We start from the raw sequence: 23,495 nt of genomic DNA on the forward strand, positions 1-23,495 counted from the left end.
AATAGCCATATGAATGATCATCTTTGTGTGTATTTTACGATGGATGAGGTTCGCAGGGCAGTCTTTGATATGCATCTTCAAAAACCCCGATGCCTTCTTGATTCTTAATTCTCAAGGGTATCTTTCAGAGTGGAACTCAACTCCTATTATAACTTTAATTCCAAAGGTAAGGTAAGGGAGCTGATGTCACTGAAAGAATTTAGGAACATCAGTCTATGCAATACTTGTTATAAAATTGTGTCTCGTGTAATTACAAATAGATTTCGGATTGTTGTAGCTCAGGTTTCGTCTTTATTCCCGATAGATTGATTTTGGACAGTGTGATTATGAGTTTTGAATGTATGCATTGGATTCAGAATAATAGGAAAGTCATTGATTTTGTGTGATGAAATATTTATTAGTCGGCTGTGAGTGTTGACACGATCTTCTTGGCAATGCGTTTGTGCGTAAAGGACCAATTATTCTAAAAACTAGAGGTAGGGACGGTTTTACTATTCGACAAGCATCTCTATCGGATACGTATCCCTCCATAATTCGTGGGCCTTCCTGTCTTAATGGAGACTAAATATTGGCCAAACTTTAGAGGAAGCGATTATTGAGTTCATTATCAACATCTCAACCGTAACCTACAATCTGCAATCCACCACCGATCTCTGTCATGGCTTCATGTACATTCTAACCATATTCATTTCCTTTATTGTGTGATGTAACACCGACTGGGGTCGACCGATTCGACCGATCGTTTGTTTGTTTATTTATCTTTAGTAAGTTTCAAACTGAGTTTTTTTGCATTTACCTTGCATTTAATGGATTTGACAAGTACGACATCATTTTTACATTTTACAAAAAAATAAAATGCCGAGTACTATAAATACGAGAGAGGTGAATTCAAAGATCTCATTTATTACTGTAGGCATGCATAAACTCTATATTTACAAAGTGTGAATACAATCTAAATTTCGTCTAAGCAGCCCCTCTCTAGGTGACACCTATGACCTATATACTCAAATCCATGATAAGATTATCGTTGACTTTTACCCATCACGTTCCAGAATTTGAATGTTTTTCTTGGATCCCATAAACTGAGGAAATATTATCGGAGTAATTTTTTTTAATTCCTCTCTCTCTCTCTCAATATATATATATATGTATATATATATATATATATATATAGTTTATCCTTGCCGGTTGAAGGGTCACTCAGAGATCATTGAGGCTGTGTTTGGTTGGGGTGATTAAATAATGAAATCATTAAGAGAGAAATGATAAAAAAAATGATTGAAGTAAATAAAGATAAAATAATATTATGTTTGGTACGATTTTTAAAGATGACATAAATAATAATCTTTTGATAAATTGACAAAATTGCCCTTCAAGTTATGTGGCGGTAGTCGACGGTGGCTGGCCGGAAGCGGCGGCGGCAACGACGTTCCGACGATCGGTCGACGGGGGTGGGCGGCGACGGCGGCTGCGGTTAGTTTGGATTTAGGAGAAGGGTAACATTGGAAAAATAGGATGAATTAAGAGTGAGATAATCCTAGAGGGTGAGGAGTGATCTACCAAACATGTAATTAGATGGGTTAAAAAAAATAAACCCACCTAATCACCCGTACAAACGATCCCTAACAGTTTTTGTTTATCTGTGTATATGTATATATAGACAACAAGAAATGTCTGAAAAAGAAAAAGAGGGAAAGATGTCATCAGAAAACAAGAGAGTTTGCAGTCCAAACAAAAGGGATGCTCCATTTTTTCCTTGGCCATGGGAGAATTTGGATAATTTCAAGGCAAGTATTTCAAAGCCCGATCTTTTGTTGACTAGAAAATGATATATTTAGTGTATGATATTTTCAAAAGTACACGGTCTGATTGTTTGTCAGTTTGTTCTTGGAACAGTATTTGCTGTATGGACCTTTAATAGCAAAAGTCGTGTATTCTATCTACAAAGATGAAATGATGAAAGGTGCTTGGTGCTTGCATATTCTTATCTTGTTTGGACTTAGAGCACTTGTTCATCAGCTATGGAGCACTTTCAGTAATATGCTTTTCCTTAATCGTACGCGGCGAATCGATCAACGAGGCGTGGATTTTAAACAAATCGATGCGGAGTGGCATTGGTTCGACTTCATGTTCTTTAAGATTTCTATTTATTTATTGATACAATTTTTGTGCTTGTTGATGACTTTAAGTTTCTTGATAATATGTGTGCCAGGGATAATTTCCTGATTCTTCAAATTATTGTGGCTTCATTGTTGTACTTGAGTTTCCCTTCCTTGGCTAGTCTTCCAATCTGGAACACGAGGGGTGTTCTATGTTGCCTGATTCTCCACATAGGAATATCGGAACCATTGTTTTATTGGATGCACAGATTATTGCACTCTCCCGATTTATTTCAACGGTACCATTGGCTGCATCATAGCTCTAAAATTACTAATCCTTTCACAGGTACCAAGTTACACCGGTCTTCTTCACAATACTGATATATAATTATTGTGTTACTGGATTTCTTTATCATTCATATTTCACCAATACGTTTTTTAATTTTTCATTTGACACAAATGAAAAAATGTGAAAACTTTTGATGGGTATTTCGTTCATGGTGGCGCAGCCGGGCACACAACATTCTTGGAGCAGCTGTTGCTATGTATGGTTGTGGGGATTCCGACTTTGGGAACCGCCTTTCTTGGTTATGCATCGATAACTATGATGTATGGTTATCTTTTGCTGTTCGATTTTCTTCGATGTTTGGGACACTGCAATGTTGAAGTATTTCCTCATCGCCTTTTCGAGGCCATCCCTATTCTGAAGTACCTGATCTACACACCAACGTAAGTTCTCGTTATTTCTTTTCTTTGAGAAACATGAAATAACTAAATTAAACTAAGTGTTTGAGTTGTCTCCCTAACAAAATTTCAAATATCAATCACGGGGCTTTACAAGTGTCTGATGTTGAAGTGGCATTAGTTCAATTATTTTGTTCATGTGTGTAAATCATTGTTATCCATGAGCTAGTCTTAAGGTTTTTTGGTAGTTTGTGCCTCAGTTTGGTTTTCTTAATAAAGTATCAGCTCATTGACTCTGCAGATACCACAGCCTTCATCACACGGAGATGAGGTCTAATTTTTGCCTCTTTATGCCTCTTTATGATAAGTTATGGAATACAATAGATGCAAAATATTGGGCTTCTCATCAAGAAATCTGCTCCAGGACAAGTGAGTTTCTTCTAAATTTTAGAGTTGTCCATAACAATTTTTTATAAAATTCCTCTGAATATAGTTAATGGTTGTAGATATTATAACTTTCGCATATTTAATCCACGCTGTGGTTTTTAACAGTTGTTTATACCTGTGACGCCATGGCGCAGGTAGCAGGGTACCGGATTTTGTGTTTCTAGCACACGTTGTAGATGTGATGTCAGCAATGCACGCACCCTTTGTTTTCCGATCATTTAGCTCGATACCTTTTAGCAACAAGTTTTTTTTGTTTCCAATGTGGCCTTGTACATTTTTGGCAATGCTTGTCATGTGGGCCAAGTCAAAGACTTTCTTGTTTAGCTTTTACAATCTCAGAGGGAAACTGCACCAAACTTGGGCAGTGCCAAGATTCGGTTTTCAGGTATCTTATTTTTATGGATCAAATCTTATGCTAAATTTGCTACTCTATATTTTACTACATCTAGTCCGTATGTTGGATAATACAGACAAATGATAGAATACAATATGTAGCCGGAGATTTGAAGTGAACCTTGTATTCGCCTCAACCAATCACAGTCATATTTTTCTATTGAAGTGTGGCTCCTGACGTTTTCGGTGTTAAATATTGTAGTATTTCCTACCTTTTGCTGCAAATGGCATCAATAACCATATTGAAGATGCCATCCTCACGGCTGATAAGCTTGGAGTTAAAGTCATCAGCCTTGCTGCATTAAACAAGGTAAGATTTGTTTTTTTTTTTTTTTTTTCGCTTTTGCTTTTTCTTTTGCTTTTGCTTTTCATTTAAGAGGCAGATTAACAATGGACAAATGTAACTCAGTAATTTTGCCACAAAAATATTTATACAGTGCAATAGCCCAACACTATATTTTACCATTTTATTTAAGGCTTGTTTCATCTTTTCCTGGGAGAATGACATGGGTTACTTCAGCACAGTAGCAGTTGGTGGTGGTAGATTTTTTCTGCCACACATGCAAGGCAATCATTACTACCCAATATTGTGGTTATTTTCCTATTTAAATTAAATAAATGAAAATTCCAGAATGAAGGTCTAAACGGAGGTGGAACACTCTTTACTTCGAAGCATCCTGATCTTAAAGTCAGAGTGGTTCATGGGAACACCTTGACGGCTGCAGTGATCCTACATGAGATTCCTCAAGACGTTGATGAGGTTTTCTTAACAGGGGCGACCTCTAAACTTGGCAGGGCTATCGCCCTTTATCTTGCTCAACGCAAGGTTAAAGTTATGGTATGCGAAACTTTACAAAATTTTCATGCCGTCCTCTTCTAATCTGTACGTAATGTGATGGAATATCATATAAAACTGAAAGAACTTATGTAAACATCCGATTTATGCAGATGCTAACACTGTCGACAGAGAGATTCATGAAGATTCAGAAAGAATTACCAGCGGAGTGCCAAAAATACTTAGTACAGGTTACCAAGCATCAAGCAGCTAAGAACTGTAAGGTAAACATTTTGCCGTCATTTTATGCATGCATTCTGCTTCAAGTTTGTGGTACATAACGAGGAACCATCTGAAATGTATCGCGAAATCCATCAATCTATATACACACAAACAAGCCATAGGCAAAACTTGAATCATGCATTTTTGCAGACATGGATCATCGGCAAATGGGCAACGCCACGTGAACAGTATTGGGCTCCATCAGGAACACATTTTCACCAGTTTGTAGTTCCACCCGTTATTCCATTCAGGAGAGACTGCACTTATGGGAAGCTTGCCGCAATGAAACTCCCTGACGAAGTCGAGGGACTGGGATCATGTGAGGTAATTAACTTTATTTCTTCTTTTTAGGTAATTAACTCCCTGACGAAGTCCCGGCAAGTACCTTAAATTTAGATGTGAAATCGAGCCTTGTTTTTAACTTTATTTCTTCTTTTTATTATTTGTAGTATACATTGGAACGAGGCATAGTTCATGCTTGCCATGCTGGTGGGTTGGTTCATTTTCTTGAAGGGTGGAAACATCATGAAGTTGGGGCAATCTATGTTGATCAGATTGATATTGTGTGGGAGGCCGCACTCAAGCATGGACTCAAGCCGTTATAGTCTCCATGTATATACTGCACACACATTAGTGATTTTACTAGATGATCTGTATGAGTGTATACATACATATACACACACACACACATACATATATATGTATGTATATACTGCACAAACATTAGTTATTTTACTAGGTGATCTGTATGAGTGTGTGTGTGTGTGTATATACTGCACACACACTAGTGATTTTACTAGATGATCTGTATGAGTGTATACATACATATATATATATATATGTATGTATATACTGCACAAACATTAGTTATTTTACTAGATGATCTGTATGAGTGTGTGTGTGTATGTATATATATATACTGCACACACACTAGTGATTTTACTAGATGATCTGTATGAGATGAAATAACATGCATAATATATAGATGATACAACATACGTCAATTCAAATTTATAGTTTGATCTCAGACGCAATTTTCAAAAAAATATCAAACTTTTCAATCTTAAGTCCTTAGCAATTAACAATTACTCTAAACAATAATTACACTAAGGTGAATCATTTGTGAGTATTCAAAGAAATTAAAAAGGATAAATAATTATTATAGAATTTAAATCGTGATTGATGTTAGCATTTAATTTGATATTCATGATCATTGATCCATTAACCTAATAATAAATTATGTTAAAAAATTAAAATTAATACAAAATAAAAATAATATAGAATACAATTTTCATCTATGTCTTATGATATTAAAATTTTAAATATGTGTACATATGGAGTATTTCAATTTATGTAGATATTTTGAGATTTTCACAATTGGACAACTGAATTAGTTAAAATAATTATAAATATATTTGATTTTTCATGAACAATAATTATATATAATAAAATGAAAATATAAATTTAATAGTAACAAATGTAAAATAATAAATAGCTTAAATTAAATACTAAATACATACAATGTAAGAATAAGTGGAGATGGGAATGTAAATTTAATATTATCTAAATCATTATAAATCAATTCGTTTAACTCACATTCATATTAACAATAGCAAATAATCATAAATTTAAAAACTTAATGAATTTATTCTCCTAATTAACTTATAAAAATTTCATTAAAAAGCAAGTTGTTATATTAGTTAAATAAATATATGCAATGAATCAACAATTCATAATGATTATTATTTGTTTACATTCGAACAATAAAAAAAATAAGGTTAATTTATTAAAAAAATAACAGAAGCGAATGAATCCAAAATATATTATATTTTTTTGTTCAAATTAACATATTTATTGTATTTGTTTAGTTAATATTTGATTACTTTTTTGTCAATATTAATTGTCATTATACATGTATATGCGATTGACTCAACAAATGCAATTAAATGGTCATGACACTATTGTATGTTATCCGCACCTGCACCTGCACCTGCACCTGCGAACCAACATGCCACCCTTGCTTGTACAATATCCCAACCCTCAAGAAAATAACAAAGGAAATTCCGAAAGATGCGTCATAAATCAAATGTTTTACCTTAGATTAATGAAGCTGGAACAGTATACGGACTTGTCGACGTAGGTCGATGACATGCATCAAGCTCACAGATATCTGCACCAACAAGAAACACGTAGCCAGAAGGGGGCTCCCAATGCCTACCATAACCGATGAAGGGCCCGCAGGAAGGTTGACTTTCCGACGCCACTCGGCCCTATCACACCGAATATCTCTCCTTCAGGAATATCCACTTTGACTTTGCTTAGTATGCGTTGATCCTTATCAGACACTTTCGTGAGATCTCTTTTTTGAATCGATTGCACGACTATTTTCAGGTTTCGCCGATAGTATAAGGTACTCTTTTGCTCCTTCGAGGATCATAAATGGCAAAACCCAATCAAGATCAGTTCAAATTTCATATTTCTGGTAGCATTAACATGTCGATTTAGGTAATGCATAGTCTTAAAAAAAATTAAAAGTCATCACAAAACGGAAGATTAATACCACATTATACACTCATACTAGAAATTAAACTGTTTCATCAAACGTAAGATTAAGTTCAAGGTATGATTTCGCCTAAGCTTCAAAATCAGCCATTGCTCAAATCAAAGTCTCACAGGAACATATAGGATGAGAACTAAATCTGGCATGTGCTGCGGCCGTTCATTATTCCATTGAAAATCTTCCCCAGATACAATACATAAGGAGAAATAAGAACGTAACTGGCCCGCAGTACATGAGCTTATAACATGTGCTGTCGCCACTCATTCCATTTGACCTGTACGTAATAAATGTCTTTTTTCTTGGTGATTACGACCTCTATTAAACATTATATTAATAAATATAAGTGTGTGTCTTAATATAAACTGAGTAATAAAGATTAAAAAGTTCAATATCTATACGTGTATTATCATGTTTTCTTATTACCACGTCTCTAAATTTGCATATTTTGTGTTTTGGTTTGTAAGTTCAATTTTGGATTTTGATCATGAAAGTCATATTGTATTTTATAATTTGGTCCTTAGAAGATTATTTTGTTTTTTTTCTCAGATAAATCTTATTGTTTCGAATCAACTTTTTATATCCTTTACTTTTGTGTTTCATAATCAATGGCAATCATGGAATTACTTCTCGATCTCCACACTTTTGACACCTTGTATTCCCAATTGAACTTTGTTTACCCAAAAAACAAAATAAAAAACGAATTTATTGTACATTATTTTCCATCGAGTGACGCATAACTAAATTAAATAAAGCCATGTCTTCCGCGTTTTACTTTAATTTTCATTGATAGAGAAACCAGATGACAAATTAAACAAAAATACTGATGTATATGTCGTGATTCGAGGATTCAAGTTCCTTACACATACAAATTTACAGGCATTTGATTGATTTCCCAAATGGGCACTTTCAAACAAAAATACATGCATCACAATTATGCAGAGACGGGGTAATTATAGTAATTCTTCTGAAAATCTTTATTTTTAGTCATGCTTTAAACACCAGCTGCTAATCTTGCTCTGAGATCCTTTCTCAATATTTTGCCTGATGGAGACTTGGGAATCGCATCGATGAAAAATACGCGATTTATTCTCTTGTAGTATATCACCTACCACAAATAACCAAACAATTAACAGCTATTAATATATATATACTAGCGCATCAAGTGCATCAGCGCCTGCAGATACAATCAAATTTGAGAAGAAAAATATCGCGATGACAATTTTGAGAAAAAACGTTGATGTAAAAACAATTTGTGAAATAAAATATGGTGCCTTTTGTGAGATTCTTTATATAATAATATAGAAGATAACACGTACTAATTAATATAATGAATTTTATGAGAAAGATTTATCAAAAATAAATCCAAATGAAAATGTGAAGTCTAACCTGTTTAGAAATAAACTGTTTAATCTCATCCTCGGAAATTACCCATCCATTTGATCTCACAACAAAGGCGACCGGAACTTCTCCCGCGGCCTCATCTTTCATGCTGCAAATTAAAATAAATTAACCCCGAATTTGCTTATTAACTCTACTTCTTCATACTTAAATGTAATGTATAGGTCTCCTGCATGTTGATTGACTTACGGGACGACGGCCGCATCGGAAATGCAAGGATGGTTGAGGAGTATCGCTTCGAGTTCGGCTGGTGCCACCTGAAATCCTTTGTACTTAATTATTTCTTTCAACCGATCGACGATGAATAACTCGTCGTCCGCATCGATGAACCCGATATCGCCTGTGTGTAGCCATCCATCTATATCTATTGTCTTCTCGGTAGATTCCGGATCATTCAAATACCCTAAATTCATAACAATACAAAGAGTTGATCGATTACATCTCATCGCATCCAATTTTTTAGAATATCATGGCAAAATAATGGCACAACATAAACATAAATTTTAAAACAAGGAGTGGGATTGGTACGATTTGCTCGATGCCATGATTACAAAATGGTTCGACTTTTTATTTTATTATCATATATATACACTACAAAATGTAAAAACAAAGTAAATCGAGGTCACCAAATTCACCAGATTTTTTAATTTAAAGTTTGTGGGGCAGCTGAATTATACGTCATTCATCTAGGTGGTCAAAGGCAAATAAGACCTTTTTCCGGATATTGCTATATTTGATTTTTATTATCACTTTTTCGCTGTGCGGCCGGTTGAAAATTGTTATTTTGTATTTTGTAATATATATAATACTCCATAAATTTAAGATATAAAAAAGATCACATTGAAATAATAATAAAATGTAAACCTTTCATGATTTGATCGCCTCTGACGCAGATTTCACCAGCGTGGTTGCGTCCTAGAGAAACTCCGGTCTCCGTGTCCACTATTTTCATCTCGGCATTTCTGACCACCGTCCCGCACGCGCCCGATTTTATCTCGAACGCTTCTTTTGCAAATGCTAAGCACATCGCCAGCACCGGCCCAGCTTCCGTCATTCCATAACCCTGCACCGTTTGTATATAATTTAATGTATGCGGAAATTTAGATGCATGTTATACTATTATTCATTTTTGGCGCTGAGAATCATGATTAAACTCATTTTTTTTATAAATGGGGTTGCTGTCGAAATTTTTTGGAAAATCGAATTTTCTAAATAATTAATGAATATTGCCGAGAAGTAAACCAAGTAAGGATCCAACGTACGTACCTGCCCAAGTTTCGCGCTTGGAAACTTGATCCTCACAGCATCCTCCAACTCCCTCCCCAGAGGCGCCGCGCCAGACATCACAGTCCGCACGGACGAAAGATCGTATTTATCCACCACCGGGCTCTTCGCAATCGCCAAAACAATCGGTGGTACGAAGGGCCCAATAGTCACTTTATACTTCTGCATCAGCTCCAAAAAGGGGACGATGTCAAACTTCTTCATGATCAAAATGGCGGCCCCGACTCTCAACCCGCAGAGCAAAACGGAGTTCAAAGAGTAAATGTGAAACAAAGGCATCACGCAGAGCATGACATCTTCGCTGTGTATGTACAAATTCGGGTTCTCCCCGTCAACTTGCTGGGCCACGCTGGTGACCAGACCTTTATGTGTGAGCATCACGCCCTTGGGGAGCCCGGTCGTCCCGGAGGAGTACGGCAGCGCCACCACGTCGTCGGGGTGTATCTTCACTGCCGGTATGTCCCTTTCATCGGCGGAAGTGAGCTCCGAGAACTGGTGACACCCCTCCGTGGGCGTCGAGTCAATGCACATCACCTTGATACCACTATCCAAAGCGTAGTCTCGGACTTTATCCACATAACACCCTTGTGTAATGATAAGCTTGGCATTCGAGGCCTTGACTTGCTTTAAAACCTCGGCAGGAGTGAAAAAGGGATTCGCCATAGTGGAAACGGCCCCAATATATGAAGCACCTAAAAACGCGAACACAAAATGGGGTGAATTCGGGAGCAAGAGCATAATGGTATCCCCTTGATTGATTCCAAGCTTGCTGAGGCCGCTCCCGACTTTTCGGGACGTAAGCTCAACGTCCTCGTAGGTGTAAACCACGTCTGTGGAGCCATCTATAAGACACGGTCGCGAACTAAATTTGGAAATGTTCTCGAAGCAGTAGGAGTGCAACGGGAGATGCTTTGGGATGTAGATATCGGGGAGCTTTGATCGGAATATGATTTCTTCTTGCTTTGTAATGGTCTCCATTTATATTTCTTGGGATTTTGGGTGTCAACCTTTCTTTCTTTTAGAGTTGAACCTAAGTATGATACGTCGTGAGTTAGGGGTATAAATATTAATTTGGCATTGGCCAAAGGGTTGGTAAATGAGGGAGTTGATTGGAGTTTTGGGTTGTTCAAGGGTAGATCAGGGAATTTGTCTTTGTTGGGATTTGAGTATGGAATCTGTAACGGGTGGTTGGTGAGTAGAAGTGGAGGTCTGGGGTCCGTTTGAGGTAGGTAATATCGAAATATAATAATAATCTCTTATTTATTATTGTGTAATAGAACATTATATTATATTTAAAATTTATATAATACAACATTCAACAATATACAAAATATGACTATCGACTTATTTGGTGGATTCGGTCGTTTATATCACAATAGAAGAATCAATTCAATATATGGTCAATCAATCACAAATGAAATAAGCCATACATCTAACAAATCGTGTAAAATGTGTCTCTTATTTTTTTAAAAACGAGGGGAAATACGATTTGAATATAATCTATACATAAAATAAATGAATAAACGTAATTTTATTTTATAGAGATTTATTCATTTATGTGTTGAACATTTCTTTGACTTTTGGATGTCATCGTGTGGACTTTTCCGACTTGTGATGTATATACCTACCAAGAAGCGCGGTTGTTGACGGCCAACATCACGGCGACTGTCTTCACCTACTACAACGACGTCGTATAGCAGAGACTGGATTTTTGTACTCGTTTTCTGCACTAACGCCATTCATACACGTATAATTTATTGTTATATTATCAAATTACAGATGCGTTTTTGACATATAAAAAAATAAATAGCTGTGAAATTTTAACATACTATACATTTATTGATTTAAGTTAGTATTAAAGGAAGTTGTAATTTTAAAAATTAGAATACTATGCCGAAAGCTTAGCCATTATGAGTTATTCTAAGACGTATAAATCGACTTTGATAATTTTATATAAATGGACTTTTAGGCTACATTTCTTGTATTAATTTATGTCATATTATAAAATGTATATGATGATTGATCTATATGAAAAAGGAAGAGATTAAGCAACTGATCATGGCGAAATAAAGTAAAATATACATTTTAAATTTTACAAAAGTGAAATTTTAAATTTTACAAATGGTGGATTGATCTATAAAATTCATTCAAATACTCAAATGTGAAATAAAGTTATATTTAATTTATGCACTCGTCAACTTTAATGAATTTTTTGAGATTTTGAATTCATTACATTGCCCGTTTTCGATTAAATTGAAGCCGCGACATGCTAGTCATCTATTAATATCGATCTCGTCGATGTTAGATCATGTTGTTTGGATATCAGTCGTGCTTCTGATTGACCTGTTTGCCTTCCAAAGTTGTGGGACTAGCAAAGTTAGCTTCTTGTTCTCTCCAATTATGCTAATTTGGTTTGCTACAAACGTTTCAATTGGTATATACAATATTATAAAGCATTTAGGATTTTAGCAAATACTTTTTATAAGAAAACAATTGTCTTGAGGAGAAAAAGAAAAGAAAATAAAACAAAACGAGTAAAGAAGACAAAGTCAAGCAATCAAAAGCGTAGCATATAATCTGTGCAAGAAGTGATTTTCCCTTTTGAAAGCAACGGAAGATCCTGAAATTTATATTTTCTTTTATAGATGCTAGACACCCTCAATTAATCATTTTTGGATGATTGTCCAATTCCATTATTGGACAATAAGAATAAACGAAGAGGCTTTAATCAAAAGTCAAGCAATCAAACATTCAAAATATTGAACCAAACAATCTTAATGGTATTACATAACATTTGATTAAAAATATAATATCAATCCTTGTTATCTGTAACATAATCAATATTTATCGCATCACTAGTACCAATTAAACACACCATATCTATTTAATTATTAGACATTATTAGTGGCGTGGTAACAGCAAAACGTGATCAACGGCTCTAATAAACTTCGAAAATATCAGGTTGATGGGATTGTAAACAGGTAGGGGCCGGGTTTCGCAAATTAGCCCGACATGATAAAAATAAGATTAAGGTTTGGGGTTTTCGAATTCCGGTTGACCTGAATTGAAAATCAGGTTACCTATAAACTCAAATTCACCCGACCCATTTTTTTTTCAAAGCTTAAATCGTAAAAAAACTTGTAAAACGATGTAGAAGTAGAGTTTGAAACTTGAAAGTTACTTTGTGATGCTCGAATATTTTTTATATATATTGATATCATAAATTTTCATCGTGTAATATTTATTTTGTGAAATATTTTCATTTTCTATATAAACAATGGCCTTTTGTGGAGCAAATAATTTTTCAGATAATTAGACTCTTAAATTAAAATATTTAAACTCATGAAACATAATTATAATATTTATGTAAAGTTTTGTTAATATGCGTTTAAAATTAAAATATTATTTTTATGTGTTTTGAATTTTTATTTAAATATTTTGTTAAAAAATAAAAAAATAATATTGCAAAGTAAAAAAAAAACAGATCGGGTTGGGAAATTTTTTTTATACTCTTACTTCAGTCCGACACGGCCGACCTGAAAACATGTTTAACTTATCATAATCATAGTTCTTGATTGTTAATTTTAATTTACTTCCGTTGAATTTATATATGGATTTGTTGAAAGATAAACAGATAAAATTGTGGGCTTAGTTTATACTATATAAGAAGAAATATTAATAATATGTAGTATATGAATCATAATTCAACACAAAATAAATATCCACATAAATTATAATCTGTAAGCATATCTTATTGGTTATGATACTTTAATACAAAGTGAAGATTAAAGACATTACATTTCCAATAAATGATTAAACTACAAAATCTGCATGTAATGATGAAAATTAATGTGCTGACTCGAAACAAAGAAGTTTATTACGGTGTAACCAAAGTACATATCTTCAATATCCTCCTAGCTGTGTGCCTGTACATGCAACATATAGAAACTGTGGTCAGATTAAGTTATTAAGCTTCAAAAGATGTAAGGATGCTAATGTAATCACGAATTTGCATAAACAAGAATAAAATTTGTATACTTTATTAATTCGAAGAGATTTTTAATTGTGTGCAGTAAAAATATATGCCCGCGTTAATTTTGTCTATTGAGATATAATTAACACAAACGTATATCAGAATATATATGTTGGCTAGCTTGCAAGTTTACAGCTTTGAATTTTGAAATAACATATTTTTTTCATACCAAATTATTGATTATATATATGAAACGAGGGGGAAAAATATGAGAGCTGTGGGAATTGAGAACCGTACGAGTAAGGTATAATTCATGATCAATCAGCAAGCAAGATGTTAAAGAGTCCCATGACTCCTGCATGTCTTCTTGCACTGCTGTATTTAGATACGAGCGTCAGAGTTTCCCCATCACTAATTTTGAGTGAGCCTGGTTTAGGGTAACAGGTCGACATTCCCACAACGTAGCCAGCTTCGTTTCCAGGTTTATGTCCTCTCCCGTATTTTGGAATCGACGTACATAGATCTCTTCCTCCCTGGAATATCCATTATGATAAATTAATATATGGTTTGCTATATTTTATTATCAGGTTCATCTGGAAAAAAAATAAAAAGTTATATACTACCGTAATACGTACCTGTCCATAGAGGGCAATACCCACGCCTCCTACATGCTGATGCCCAACTCCATATACGAGATTGCCGCCTCTTGGTAAAGTAAAACTCACGGATTTTGTGTCAATGCAACGAGTCTTAGCCAAATCGATAATGCTGGAGCAAGATTTTACTTGATACTCAACCTGTACGATAATATAAATACACATTCGTTAATACCACTTGATTTCATCCATGTCCATCAGCAAAAAATTATATTGCTTGATTACCTGACAGTCATGTCGATAAACGATCCCTTGTGAATTGTTAACCTTTGTCACGATATCTGTTACATCGAGAACAAAGACTCGAACAGGCACGATGGATGTATCCCATTCCAAATACCTCACCGTATATTTCAAATAATAGGTTATATTGCCACTCTTGTTATACCCTTCCTCCATCCTGCACCTACTCCCATCAAGGCAACAGCTCAACCCACCGTAGTAGTCGGGAGGCAAGAGCTCACCGTTTCCGTCTCTCGTCACGTTGTACAGCTCGCACGTACACTCGAGACATCCTACTTTATCCACCACCCCTCGAGTGTCGATAACGTGCACATTGAGCAACCATTTCTCCTCATACCCCGCGGGAGCATCCGACGGATTGCCGACGACAATACCATAAGGATCCGGCACGGCGCTCGGGGTCCTCCGTGTCTCAGCCCCGGATCCAAAATACTGTATGAGAGCATTACCGCTGCACACTCCACTAATGTTCCCGAAAATCGGTGGGAGGCTGGAGTTAAGAGTGGGTTGGAAATATTTGTCAACGATCCAATGGTGCAGATAAATTTGGTTGAGAGGGACCGATTTTCCATCTTGGTCGACTATTTCGGCGTCGAAGCTCTTGATGGCGACGTGGCCTTGGGGGAAATCGATGCTCGGGTAGTTTTTGTTGGAAACCATGCCTGGTTCCAACTCGATTTTTGGTGAGTAGTACACTTTGGTTTTGACTTCATTTTTGGTTTGGGCTTGTGAGTTATGTGCTGAAGCTAGGAGAAGAAGAAGGATGGACAGGTATGGCAGCCGGGATTTTGAAAAGTTGACCATTGCGCAGGTTGAGCTAGGATGATGAACTCTGCAGAAAGATATCGAAACACAGTTGATTGTTAAACTACTTGGGACAAGATATATATAGACACTTGAAAAAACTATTTGTTAAAAAGAATCAAACTAATATTTCTCGTCAGTTCTTTTGTTCTTTCAAAAAAAACATTTATGTAAGTGGGAACACTTATTGAAGTGGTTTTTTTGAACAATTTTTCGATCAAAACATGAGAATTCTTGAAAAAGAATCATTTTTGTGTATCAAAGTATGCTTCATTAACTGTATAAAAAAATGTGTGATATCATGTATCAATTTTGTGAGACAGATCTTCAATTTTGATTACTCATACAAAAAACATTACTTTTATGTCAAAAACATTATTTTTTATTGTAAATATGGACATGGTTCATTCGTCTCATAAGATACGTGAGACAATCTCACAAAAGAGACATTGTGAGACCTACTGAATGAAATATCATTCAAAGCGGAATAAAGAAGAAAGAGTTCGAGCACAGACTTACGAAGTATAACAGTAGCGTCCAATGAAAAGATATGGTTCACAATACACACACAACTGAATGTGGTTTCAACTTTGGGTGCTATATATAGACAGTTTTAAAATAGTATTATATATATAACTCTTTTTATTATTGGTCAATTTTATAATAAAGTTGACCAATATAATTATATGATAATATTCTTGAAAGTATTTTTTCCACGAAGTTTCTGGGACCGAGTTTCTTGCTGGTCACACTAAATTAACACGCGCGCATGCAGGGTTTTGAAGAAATCTCCACCACATTGAACGACGGAGAGTCAGAATAGTCGCAAATTATTCAAAAAAAGAATGAACGAGGATAGTCGCACATTAAAATTTTCATGTTTCATCTACTTTTTTTTGGTTTTTTTTTTAATAACATAGATTTTTTACAAAAAAAATTTATCAACCCGTTTCTCAGTTCAATTTTGTGAGACGAATTTTCTGTTCTTTTTATAACAAAAATATGAATCAAATTGATTCGTCTTAAATCACCTCACAAGATACATATCCTTGATTTTAAAGAGCTCTCGATAATTAATTGTTGAAGACATTATGTCCTATGTATTTATATGGACAATACATGAATGAAAATAAGTTGCTAGACGAGTGGTGCATGAGTTATAGGAATACGAGGATCGTAGTTTTCTAATTAACTCATGTACACATGGAAGCTTCGTAAAATGGGATAGGTGTAATGTTGTTATTTGATCACTGTCATCTCCACAAATAAAATAATAGAAACGTGTTTTTTCCTCTACTTTTACGTATTTATTATTATTATTATTATTATAGCCGTGAAGATCGGCTTGGATATGAGTTTTTTTCCTTTCAATCGGCCAAGACAAGATTTCACTGGTTGATTTTGCATAGATATGAAGATATATTAACAACATGTGTATACACATGTTTCTATGTGCTTGGATTTATTGACGGTTTACGTATCCCTTGATTCCCGATATATTTATTGCGATTCATTTAGATTGTATTTGGAATTTGGACGCGTGACTGAGCTCATCCAGATTAGATTTGAGATTAAAACAAAAAATATATACATTAGTAATTGAACAAAACGAGTTATTTCATATATATCTTACAATCTTGTTTCGAGTCATGAAATTTGAGATGTAAATTTGAAAATCAGATCATTCGATTCAAAGACAAAATTAGATCTTCATTTTTTCATTAACGCTCTAACACCAACTCCGGAATTCAAGATATCAGGCATCCCAGGCCGACTAGCAAAGGATTCTGGTAAGATACTTTATTTGTCTCTACAATGTTTAGTTTCACATTTGATTTAATACAAAAACTCTCATGAGATTATCTCACGGTTCAATTTTGCGAGAAAAAATCTCCAACTTGACCCAAGTTCCTGAAAAATATTAATTTTTATGTCAAAAATAGTACTTTTTATGGTATATATGAATCGAGTTGACTCGTCTTACGAATATAATCTAATTCTTTATTTAAATAAAGAAAACAAAAGTACGAGTAAAATATTGTGAGATTTAATATTATGGATATTAATAATTTTTTACGTAATTTATGATTGAGTAGTGTACTAAAAGAATATATATTATTTCAAAATATTGTCAGCCAAACGACCAATTAACAGGCTATTTGCATGTTAAGTTAATTGTTTTCTTTGAATTTATAACACATTATCAATATTTATTAATTATTATCATTTAAATTGATGGTGTTACATTAATATTATCATTTCATGTGTATACAGTAATGCATTGCGTGGTGTTTAAATATTAATATGTCAAATTATTTGCTTTCTCTAAATATATATATTCTTTATAAGAAACAATATAATCAAACCAGGTTAAGTTGACCGTTTGGAGCACAAAATCAAATCGAATACATAAATTGATTAGTCAAACTCTCTCAAGCTAAGAAACAAACTTTTTGTGCAGTCAACAAATGGGGACAGAAACATTTTTTTGGATATACATATCTGAAATATTAGGTAGTTTTCATGGGGACATGCTGCATTAATTAGTTAATAAAAATATTGAAAGTCAAAAATTGCTCGATTACAATAATTTGTCTTCACCGCGTGAAATTTTTCCTCCGAAGCTACCAAATACTTAGCAGAGAAAGTTTGAATTAACAAAAGCATGGAAATTTATTTGCATCGTCTCCAAGAAATATCCTCACATGCACAGTGTGATCTTTACAGTAATTAAGAGGATCCTCGGAAAATAAGACGTCAGTGCGTATCTTTTATTCGGATCACCTGTTTTTTACGCTATAAACATTACTTATTATCATAAATATGTGTATAGTTGACATATATCACGGATAAAGATTTGTGATACCGTCTCACAAGAGATTAAATATATGACATCCCTTTCATATTTATTTATTTAATAAAACATATGTGAATATAATTTTTTTAACTCAAAATTGTGTTGAATTGTTGGCTCAAATCTCAAATATAATCTTCATTTTAGACAATTCCTACATTATTACCTTTTATAAAAGTTCTCTTGTGTTTTATGTTCAATTACCAAGTTTGAAACTCAAAACTGCCAAACAAGTCTTGATATATTGGGCCAAACATATGGATTCAAAATTTCTACGATAGCTTGAAACTAAAAATAGCCGAACAACAGTTTATTGGGTCGAAGCATATGGATCCAAAATTCAATGGACCAAAACATCTGGCTCATTTTCATGTATTTTATTCTAAATTCACCCTTTTATCTTAATATTAAATAAATATTAATTATATTATCATTCGCATTATCTTTGAAAAAGCGCTATAAATCAAACGAAATACGTGTGGTGACAGTTCAAAGAACTAAAAAACAAAATTACAAACTCTCGAAATAGTATCGTATAGATATTTTTTGAGACGTAGATGGATTAACTTGATCCATATTTATAATAAAAAATAATATTTTTGATACAAATAATAATAATTTTTTTATGAGTTTTGTCGGTTAGAAATCCACTCGTATAAGTTTTTGTGATAATATTTATGTACAAAGAGAGACGAGTAAATTTTTTAAAACTTTGACACACATTATAAGTCATGTGAGATTACTTGAATTATTAATGTCTATCAATAAAAAAAAGGAAAGTATTTTTTGGGAACAAAATTTAAAATTTAAATCGGCATATTTTTAAACATAATCTAATAAGTTTTATCATACAAACATTAAACCATACCTTTTCATACATATAGTTCAAAATTATCTTGTCAAGAAAAACTTCGATTTTTAATACCACGGTATAAATTATCGTCATTTGCATCTTTAGCACGATAAATAAATATTTGCCGACTTTATTAGATATTGTATTTGTATGTAGAGTAGGTCTCTTGTGAGACGGTCTCACGAATCTTTATATATGAGACGGGTCAATCCTACCGATATTCACAATAAAAAATAATACTCTTAACATAAAAATAATATTTTTTCATGGATTACCCAAATAAGATATATGTCTCACAAAATACGACCGTATCACATAAGTTTTTGTCTTATATATATACTCATATAATTGTGCATTATACATGTTTTAAATCGTATCCGAGACATTAACAAATTAGTACTGAAATTGTGAGTCCGATAGAATTGTGATCTCTCAAAATATAGTGCTCCTGTTTTAACTAACTAAGAGATAAATTAATAATCAAAAGGACTTTGGGGGTGCAGAGTGCAATTCACATATTTTTTTTAAAAAAGACCATTAAATTAAATTCCATAATATTAAATATTTTTTCTTTCTAAAAATTGAATGTGAATGAGCAGTGTGTGGATTGAGTAGCGTTATACTATGTGCACTGGCTCGGCTTCGGGCTCCGGCTCCGGCTCCGACACCGGCTCCGACTCGAACGGGTGGAACAAAGCTCGCGGTGTGGTGCTGAAAGCTCTGGTATTGATTGGCGGCGCGTTATTGCTAAAGCGCGTCACCAAGTCTACCACGCGCTGGGACCATACTCGCATCGTCGCCGACTCTCTCGCCGGTGAGAAGGTAGGTTTCTTGATACTCTTTTTTTCTGCGATTGAGTTATCTTTTTTATAAAAAAATTGTTTTTCAAATCTGTTAGTTTTCGAGGGAGCAAGCATCGAGAGACCCGGAAAATTACTTCAATATAAGGTATTGCTTGTTTTCAACCACGTAAATTTGCTCTAGCAGCGTTTTAAAGCTTCATTGGTGAGATGGGGTTTGATTAATTGATATACGCTTTTTAGTTTTTGTCTGTGTTGTTAAATATGTGGGAGGAAAGAAATGGATGATGCTTGATTTTTCTTTACCACTTTGTGAAATCGGTGAAAATATATATTACGGTTGAAGCTTGAAACTTTCAAATATGTTTGTTTATGTTTGAAAGCTCGAGAATTTGGGGACTCGGAATTTGAATATATGAAAAAACAACTGAAAATCGGATAATTGTTTTCTTGTTTCGAATGTTAGTTTGCCATTTATTGCTTCCATGTTCTGGTCAGTTTAGAAGTTTCTTATCCACAAATTCTTTTTAAAATGGGCATTTTTAAGTGAAACGCAATTTGAAACAGTTTTTCTTTTTCTTCTTTTCTTCATTGAAAGATGTTAAATTTCTTTGACTTCATATGTTGTTTTACAGATGGCTTTCATGTCCAGCTGCAGAAATGGTGGATGGTTCAAAGGTTTTATATTTTGAACAGGTGAGAAGTTGTGGAGTCATCTTCAAGAAGCTTTGGCCTTGGATTCATTTTTCACTTGCGTGATTGGGCTTTTAATTAAATTTTCTGTGTTTAGGCATTCTGGAGAACTCCTCGCAAACCTTTTCGGCAGGTACCTCGCATGGTGCCATTTTATTTATGCTGTTCCTAATTCCTTTCTATCTCCATTTCTTCTTGGTTCTGAAACTATAATAAGGCAATAACGTTGAGATATTTGCTTATATCTTTTGAATAGTTGACGTTATAATTGCTAGGATGCCTATATTCCAAAGTTTCTTACTTTCTTTCATTTATATATGTATTGTCTGGATGCAGAGATTTTTCATGGTTAAACCTTGTTCGAAGGAGATGAAATGTGACGTTGAGGTCAGCTTCAAGTCTGTATTTCACTTAATTTTGTAGCTGTTACCTTTAATTTTATATGCAACTTTACTAGTGTTCATTTTCAGTAACACTCAAATACTGCATTAATGTGGTGCAGGATACAAATTCTTAAATAAAAACTAAGAATTTTCCATCATAATATATATTCCATGCAGATATTTTAGAAAGTGGTGGATTGAATTGATCTTTTGGGTCAGGATGTTTTTGGAGAATGAAATATTACCAAGAAGAATGATTCTCTCTAACAATTTATGCAGTCTTAATTTAACATGTTTATGGTCATGAAACAATAGTTAATACCCAAAATGAAGGATGTCTCTTTGGTTTATCATGCATTAAGAATATGATCAAACTGTCCGTGGAATAATGCTTTGACCTTGTTGCCTATATTATTTATTTGCCCTGTAGGCGTACTCTTGTGATTTCTCATCGATCAGTGATGGTTATTTTCATATTTTTCAATCTGGCAGAGTTTTATTGCAATAATTCTACAGACTCCCATTACGGATAAGTGGCCACAGATAACTTCTTGGATTTTGTTTGTCATGATGTGTACTCACCTTCTCTTTTTCTTGGTCTCAGTTTCTTCGTATACACTGTCTTTAATGGTTAAAGTTGAGCGGTGGTGGAATCTTAGGACCTTTCAAAAGTCAATTTTGTTTTTTTTCTTCTCTCCCTGAGAGCCAAGTTGTAATATTTTGAGATTAACACCCACTGCTCAATGAACAGCTGCGTACATATGCAATAAGGGATGCAGAAGAGTACCGGAACTTTTGTGATCGACCAATGGAACAGCGGCCTCAACCTGATGAAGTTATCGGAGTAAGCTGTCTTTTATATTTGAATGTGAAATTAAAGGAGTAGTTGTGATTAATGCTATTTATCTTTGCTTCCTTTTACTTTTGGCTAAAAGAACCTATCCTTTATAAGTTTATAACTTGTGTGATGCTATTATATATTTGAGTATCGTTTGGTTCGTTGTATAGGACGATGAAATATGTATGATATAGAGATGATGACTCAATACATATGGATAACATAATGATTTATAGATCTAATATTTTGTAGAATTTGAGTAAAATGTTGAATGAAGCAAAGATGTGCAATCGATTAAGAAGAAATACTTTTATCATCGTGCATGATAAAGTGAATTAATGAAAGCATCTTTTGGTGATATATTCCTTTCTTTGCTGCCTTTTCCTTTGGTTTTGAGGAAGAGGTGTCCATTTACAATTGTTTTGAACTGAATCGATAGTTGGCGACATTGACATTTAGCAGACAGAAAGAGCGAAGTACTCAAATCGTTAAAAATAAGCCAAAATATACTCAAGATTAGGCTAAAAGATTCATTGTGTTTTAGGACAGTAGATTCTTAAAGAAACTGAGATGGTTAAATTTCTCGGTAAAATTTGTTCACACGGAACGGCAATGGATTACAGGGGATGTGCCAATGAAGCTGCCAAATATCTGGGGCAGTTAGATTTTTAGGCCTACAGTAGGGGTTTTTTTTAAAAAAAAAAAAAACTCAAACGGATGTCTATTTTTTAAAGGGCAGCTGTGAGGGTATATCAGAGGCAATTGGTTTGGTGGCAGAATATTTGTCAGACAAGGGCATTTTTGGAGAGTAACTTCAACTTTAATTGTAGGACATTGCCGAGCATTTGACAACCATTCATTTGAAACGTTGTGAACGAGGGAAACGTTGCTTGTATGAAGGTTCAACTCCAGGAGACGGATTTCCCAATACATGGGTATGTCTACTGATCTTTCTTTTGAATTGATAAATCTGCATCAGGTTTTCATAACCGTAGAATTTGAAACACCAATGAATTAATGATGTCCAACATATTGCAGAATGGTGCTTCATACTGTACCTCAGAACTCGCTGTATTGAAAAATAATGAAATACACAAATGGGACAAAGGACACGATGAAGATGGGAACCAAGTTGGTTTGACTCTATAAAACTTTGTTTTTTCAACTCTTTAATGCTTTAGTAATTTAGAATATTCTTCACTTGTTTTCCAGGTTTGGGGTGTCAAGGGCGGCCCATACGCGTTTAAACCTGCGCCACCCTCGAGTTTTAACGACCCTTTTGCCCCTTTAAGTTTTCCTAAATTCTTGGAGAAAAAGATAGAAGGTTCATTTGTTCTACAAGAGTGATGATGGTTTCTTTCTTATATTATTTCTTAAATGAATCCTGTTGTGTAAATAACACACTGTAATTTTCGAAATGCCAGATTATTTTCGAGTATTTACTTTCCCGTTTCACAATTTTCCTGTGTCCTTGTC

General features: G+C 34.2%; 4 protein-coding genes across 4 annotated transcripts; 2 read left to right on the forward strand and 2 right to left on the reverse strand.

Annotated features, from left to right (window-relative positions):
• Positions 1-1,629: 1,629 nt before the first annotated feature.
• On the forward strand, positions 1,630-5,384 carry LOC142556101 (very-long-chain aldehyde decarbonylase CER3-like). Its single transcript, XM_075667357.1, has 11 exons — positions 1,630-1,787; positions 1,897-2,117; positions 2,213-2,445; positions 2,609-2,828; positions 3,085-3,212; positions 3,365-3,615; positions 3,826-3,933; positions 4,255-4,461; positions 4,572-4,682; positions 4,831-5,004; positions 5,130-5,384. Exons 1-11 carry the CDS (start codon positions 1,671-1,673, stop codon positions 5,283-5,285), a joined length of 1,926 nt encoding a protein of 641 aa, XP_075523472.1. The 5' UTR covers positions 1,630-1,670; the 3' UTR covers positions 5,286-5,384.
• A 2,712-nt stretch (positions 5,385-8,096) lies between these two features.
• LOC142556102 (4-coumarate:CoA ligase 1-like) lies at positions 8,097-10,966 on the reverse strand. The gene is made up of 5 exons (XM_075667358.1): positions 9,905-10,966; positions 9,503-9,701; positions 8,828-9,041; positions 8,627-8,729; positions 8,097-8,345 (listed from the first exon to the last, which is right to left on the reverse strand). Exons 1-5 carry the CDS (start codon positions 10,898-10,900, stop codon positions 8,232-8,234), a joined length of 1,626 nt encoding a protein of 541 aa, XP_075523473.1. The 5' UTR covers positions 10,901-10,966; the 3' UTR covers positions 8,097-8,231.
• Positions 10,967-13,625: 2,659 nt separating this feature from the next.
• On the reverse strand, positions 13,626-16,175 carry LOC142556103 (uncharacterized). The gene is made up of 5 exons (XM_075667360.1): positions 16,118-16,175; positions 14,777-15,626; positions 14,531-14,692; positions 14,193-14,428; positions 13,626-13,848 (listed from the first exon to the last, which is right to left on the reverse strand). The coding sequence occupies exons 2-4, from the start codon at positions 15,596-15,598 to the stop codon at positions 14,213-14,215; spliced, it is 1,200 nt and encodes a 399-aa protein (XP_075523475.1). The 5' UTR covers positions 15,599-15,626; positions 16,118-16,175; the 3' UTR covers positions 13,626-13,848; positions 14,193-14,212.
• A 3,691-nt stretch (positions 16,176-19,866) lies between these two features.
• Positions 19,867-23,457, forward strand: LOC142556104 (chromophore lyase CRL, chloroplastic-like). The gene is made up of 9 exons (XM_075667361.1): positions 19,867-20,127; positions 20,204-20,253; positions 20,741-20,801; positions 20,896-20,931; positions 21,135-21,185; positions 21,933-22,025; positions 22,850-22,954; positions 23,058-23,150; positions 23,232-23,457. The coding sequence occupies exons 1-9, from the start codon at positions 19,930-19,932 to the stop codon at positions 23,364-23,366; spliced, it is 822 nt and encodes a 273-aa protein (XP_075523476.1). The 5' UTR covers positions 19,867-19,929; the 3' UTR covers positions 23,367-23,457.
• The last annotated feature ends 38 nt before the right edge of the window (positions 23,458-23,495 follow it).

This window comes from Primulina tabacum, chromosome 9, assembly GCF_025594145.1.
Source record: "Primulina tabacum isolate GXHZ01 chromosome 9, ASM2559414v2, whole genome shotgun sequence".
NCBI lineage: Eukaryota > Viridiplantae > Streptophyta > Magnoliopsida > Lamiales > Gesneriaceae > Primulina > Primulina tabacum.

What these genes read in the sequence shown, in the direction of transcription:
- LOC142556101 (XM_075667357.1), top strand. Translation starts at nt 1,671, where the DNA reads ATGTCTGAAAAAGAAAAAGAGGGAAAGATGTCATCAGAAAACAAGAGA. An exon ending in AACGCAAGGTTAAAGTTATG is followed by an intron (nt 4,462 to 4,571) that starts GTATGCGAAACT and finishes CGATTTATGCAG; the next exon opens with ATGCTAACACTGTCGACAGA. An exon ending in AAGCAGCTAAGAACTGTAAG is followed by an intron (nt 4,683 to 4,830) that starts GTAAACATTTTG and finishes GCATTTTTGCAG; the next exon opens with ACATGGATCATCGGCAAATG.
- LOC142556102 (XM_075667358.1), bottom strand. Translation starts at nt 10,900, where the DNA reads ATGGAGACCATTACAAAGCAAGAAGAAATCATATTCCGATCAAAGCTC. An exon ending in TCCGATGCGGCCGTCGTCCC is followed by an intron (nt 8,730 to 8,827) that starts GTAAGTCAATCA and finishes TTTAATTTGCAG; the next exon opens with CATGAAAGATGAGGCCGCGG. An exon ending in AACAGTTTATTTCTAAACAG is followed by an intron (nt 8,346 to 8,626) that starts GTTAGACTTCAC and finishes TATTTGTGGTAG; the next exon opens with GTGATATACTACAAGAGAAT.
- LOC142556103 (XM_075667360.1), bottom strand. Translation starts at nt 15,598, where the DNA reads ATGGTCAACTTTTCAAAATCCCGGCTGCCATACCTGTCCATCCTTCTT. An exon ending in TTTATCGACATGACTGTCAG is followed by an intron (nt 14,693 to 14,776) that starts GTAATCAAGCAA and finishes ATTATCGTACAG; the next exon opens with GTTGAGTATCAAGTAAAATC. An exon ending in GTATTGCCCTCTATGGACAG is followed by an intron (nt 14,429 to 14,530) that starts GTACGTATTACG and finishes TGGATATTCCAG; the next exon opens with GGAGGAAGAGATCTATGTAC.
- LOC142556104 (XM_075667361.1), top strand. Translation starts at nt 19,930, where the DNA reads ATGTGCACTGGCTCGGCTTCGGGCTCCGGCTCCGGCTCCGACACCGGC. An exon ending in GAAAATTACTTCAATATAAG is followed by an intron (nt 20,254 to 20,740) that starts GTATTGCTTGTT and finishes GTTGTTTTACAG; the next exon opens with ATGGCTTTCATGTCCAGCTG. An exon ending in ACGATGAAGATGGGAACCAA is followed by an intron (nt 23,151 to 23,231) that starts GTTGGTTTGACT and finishes CTTGTTTTCCAG; the next exon opens with GTTTGGGGTGTCAAGGGCGG.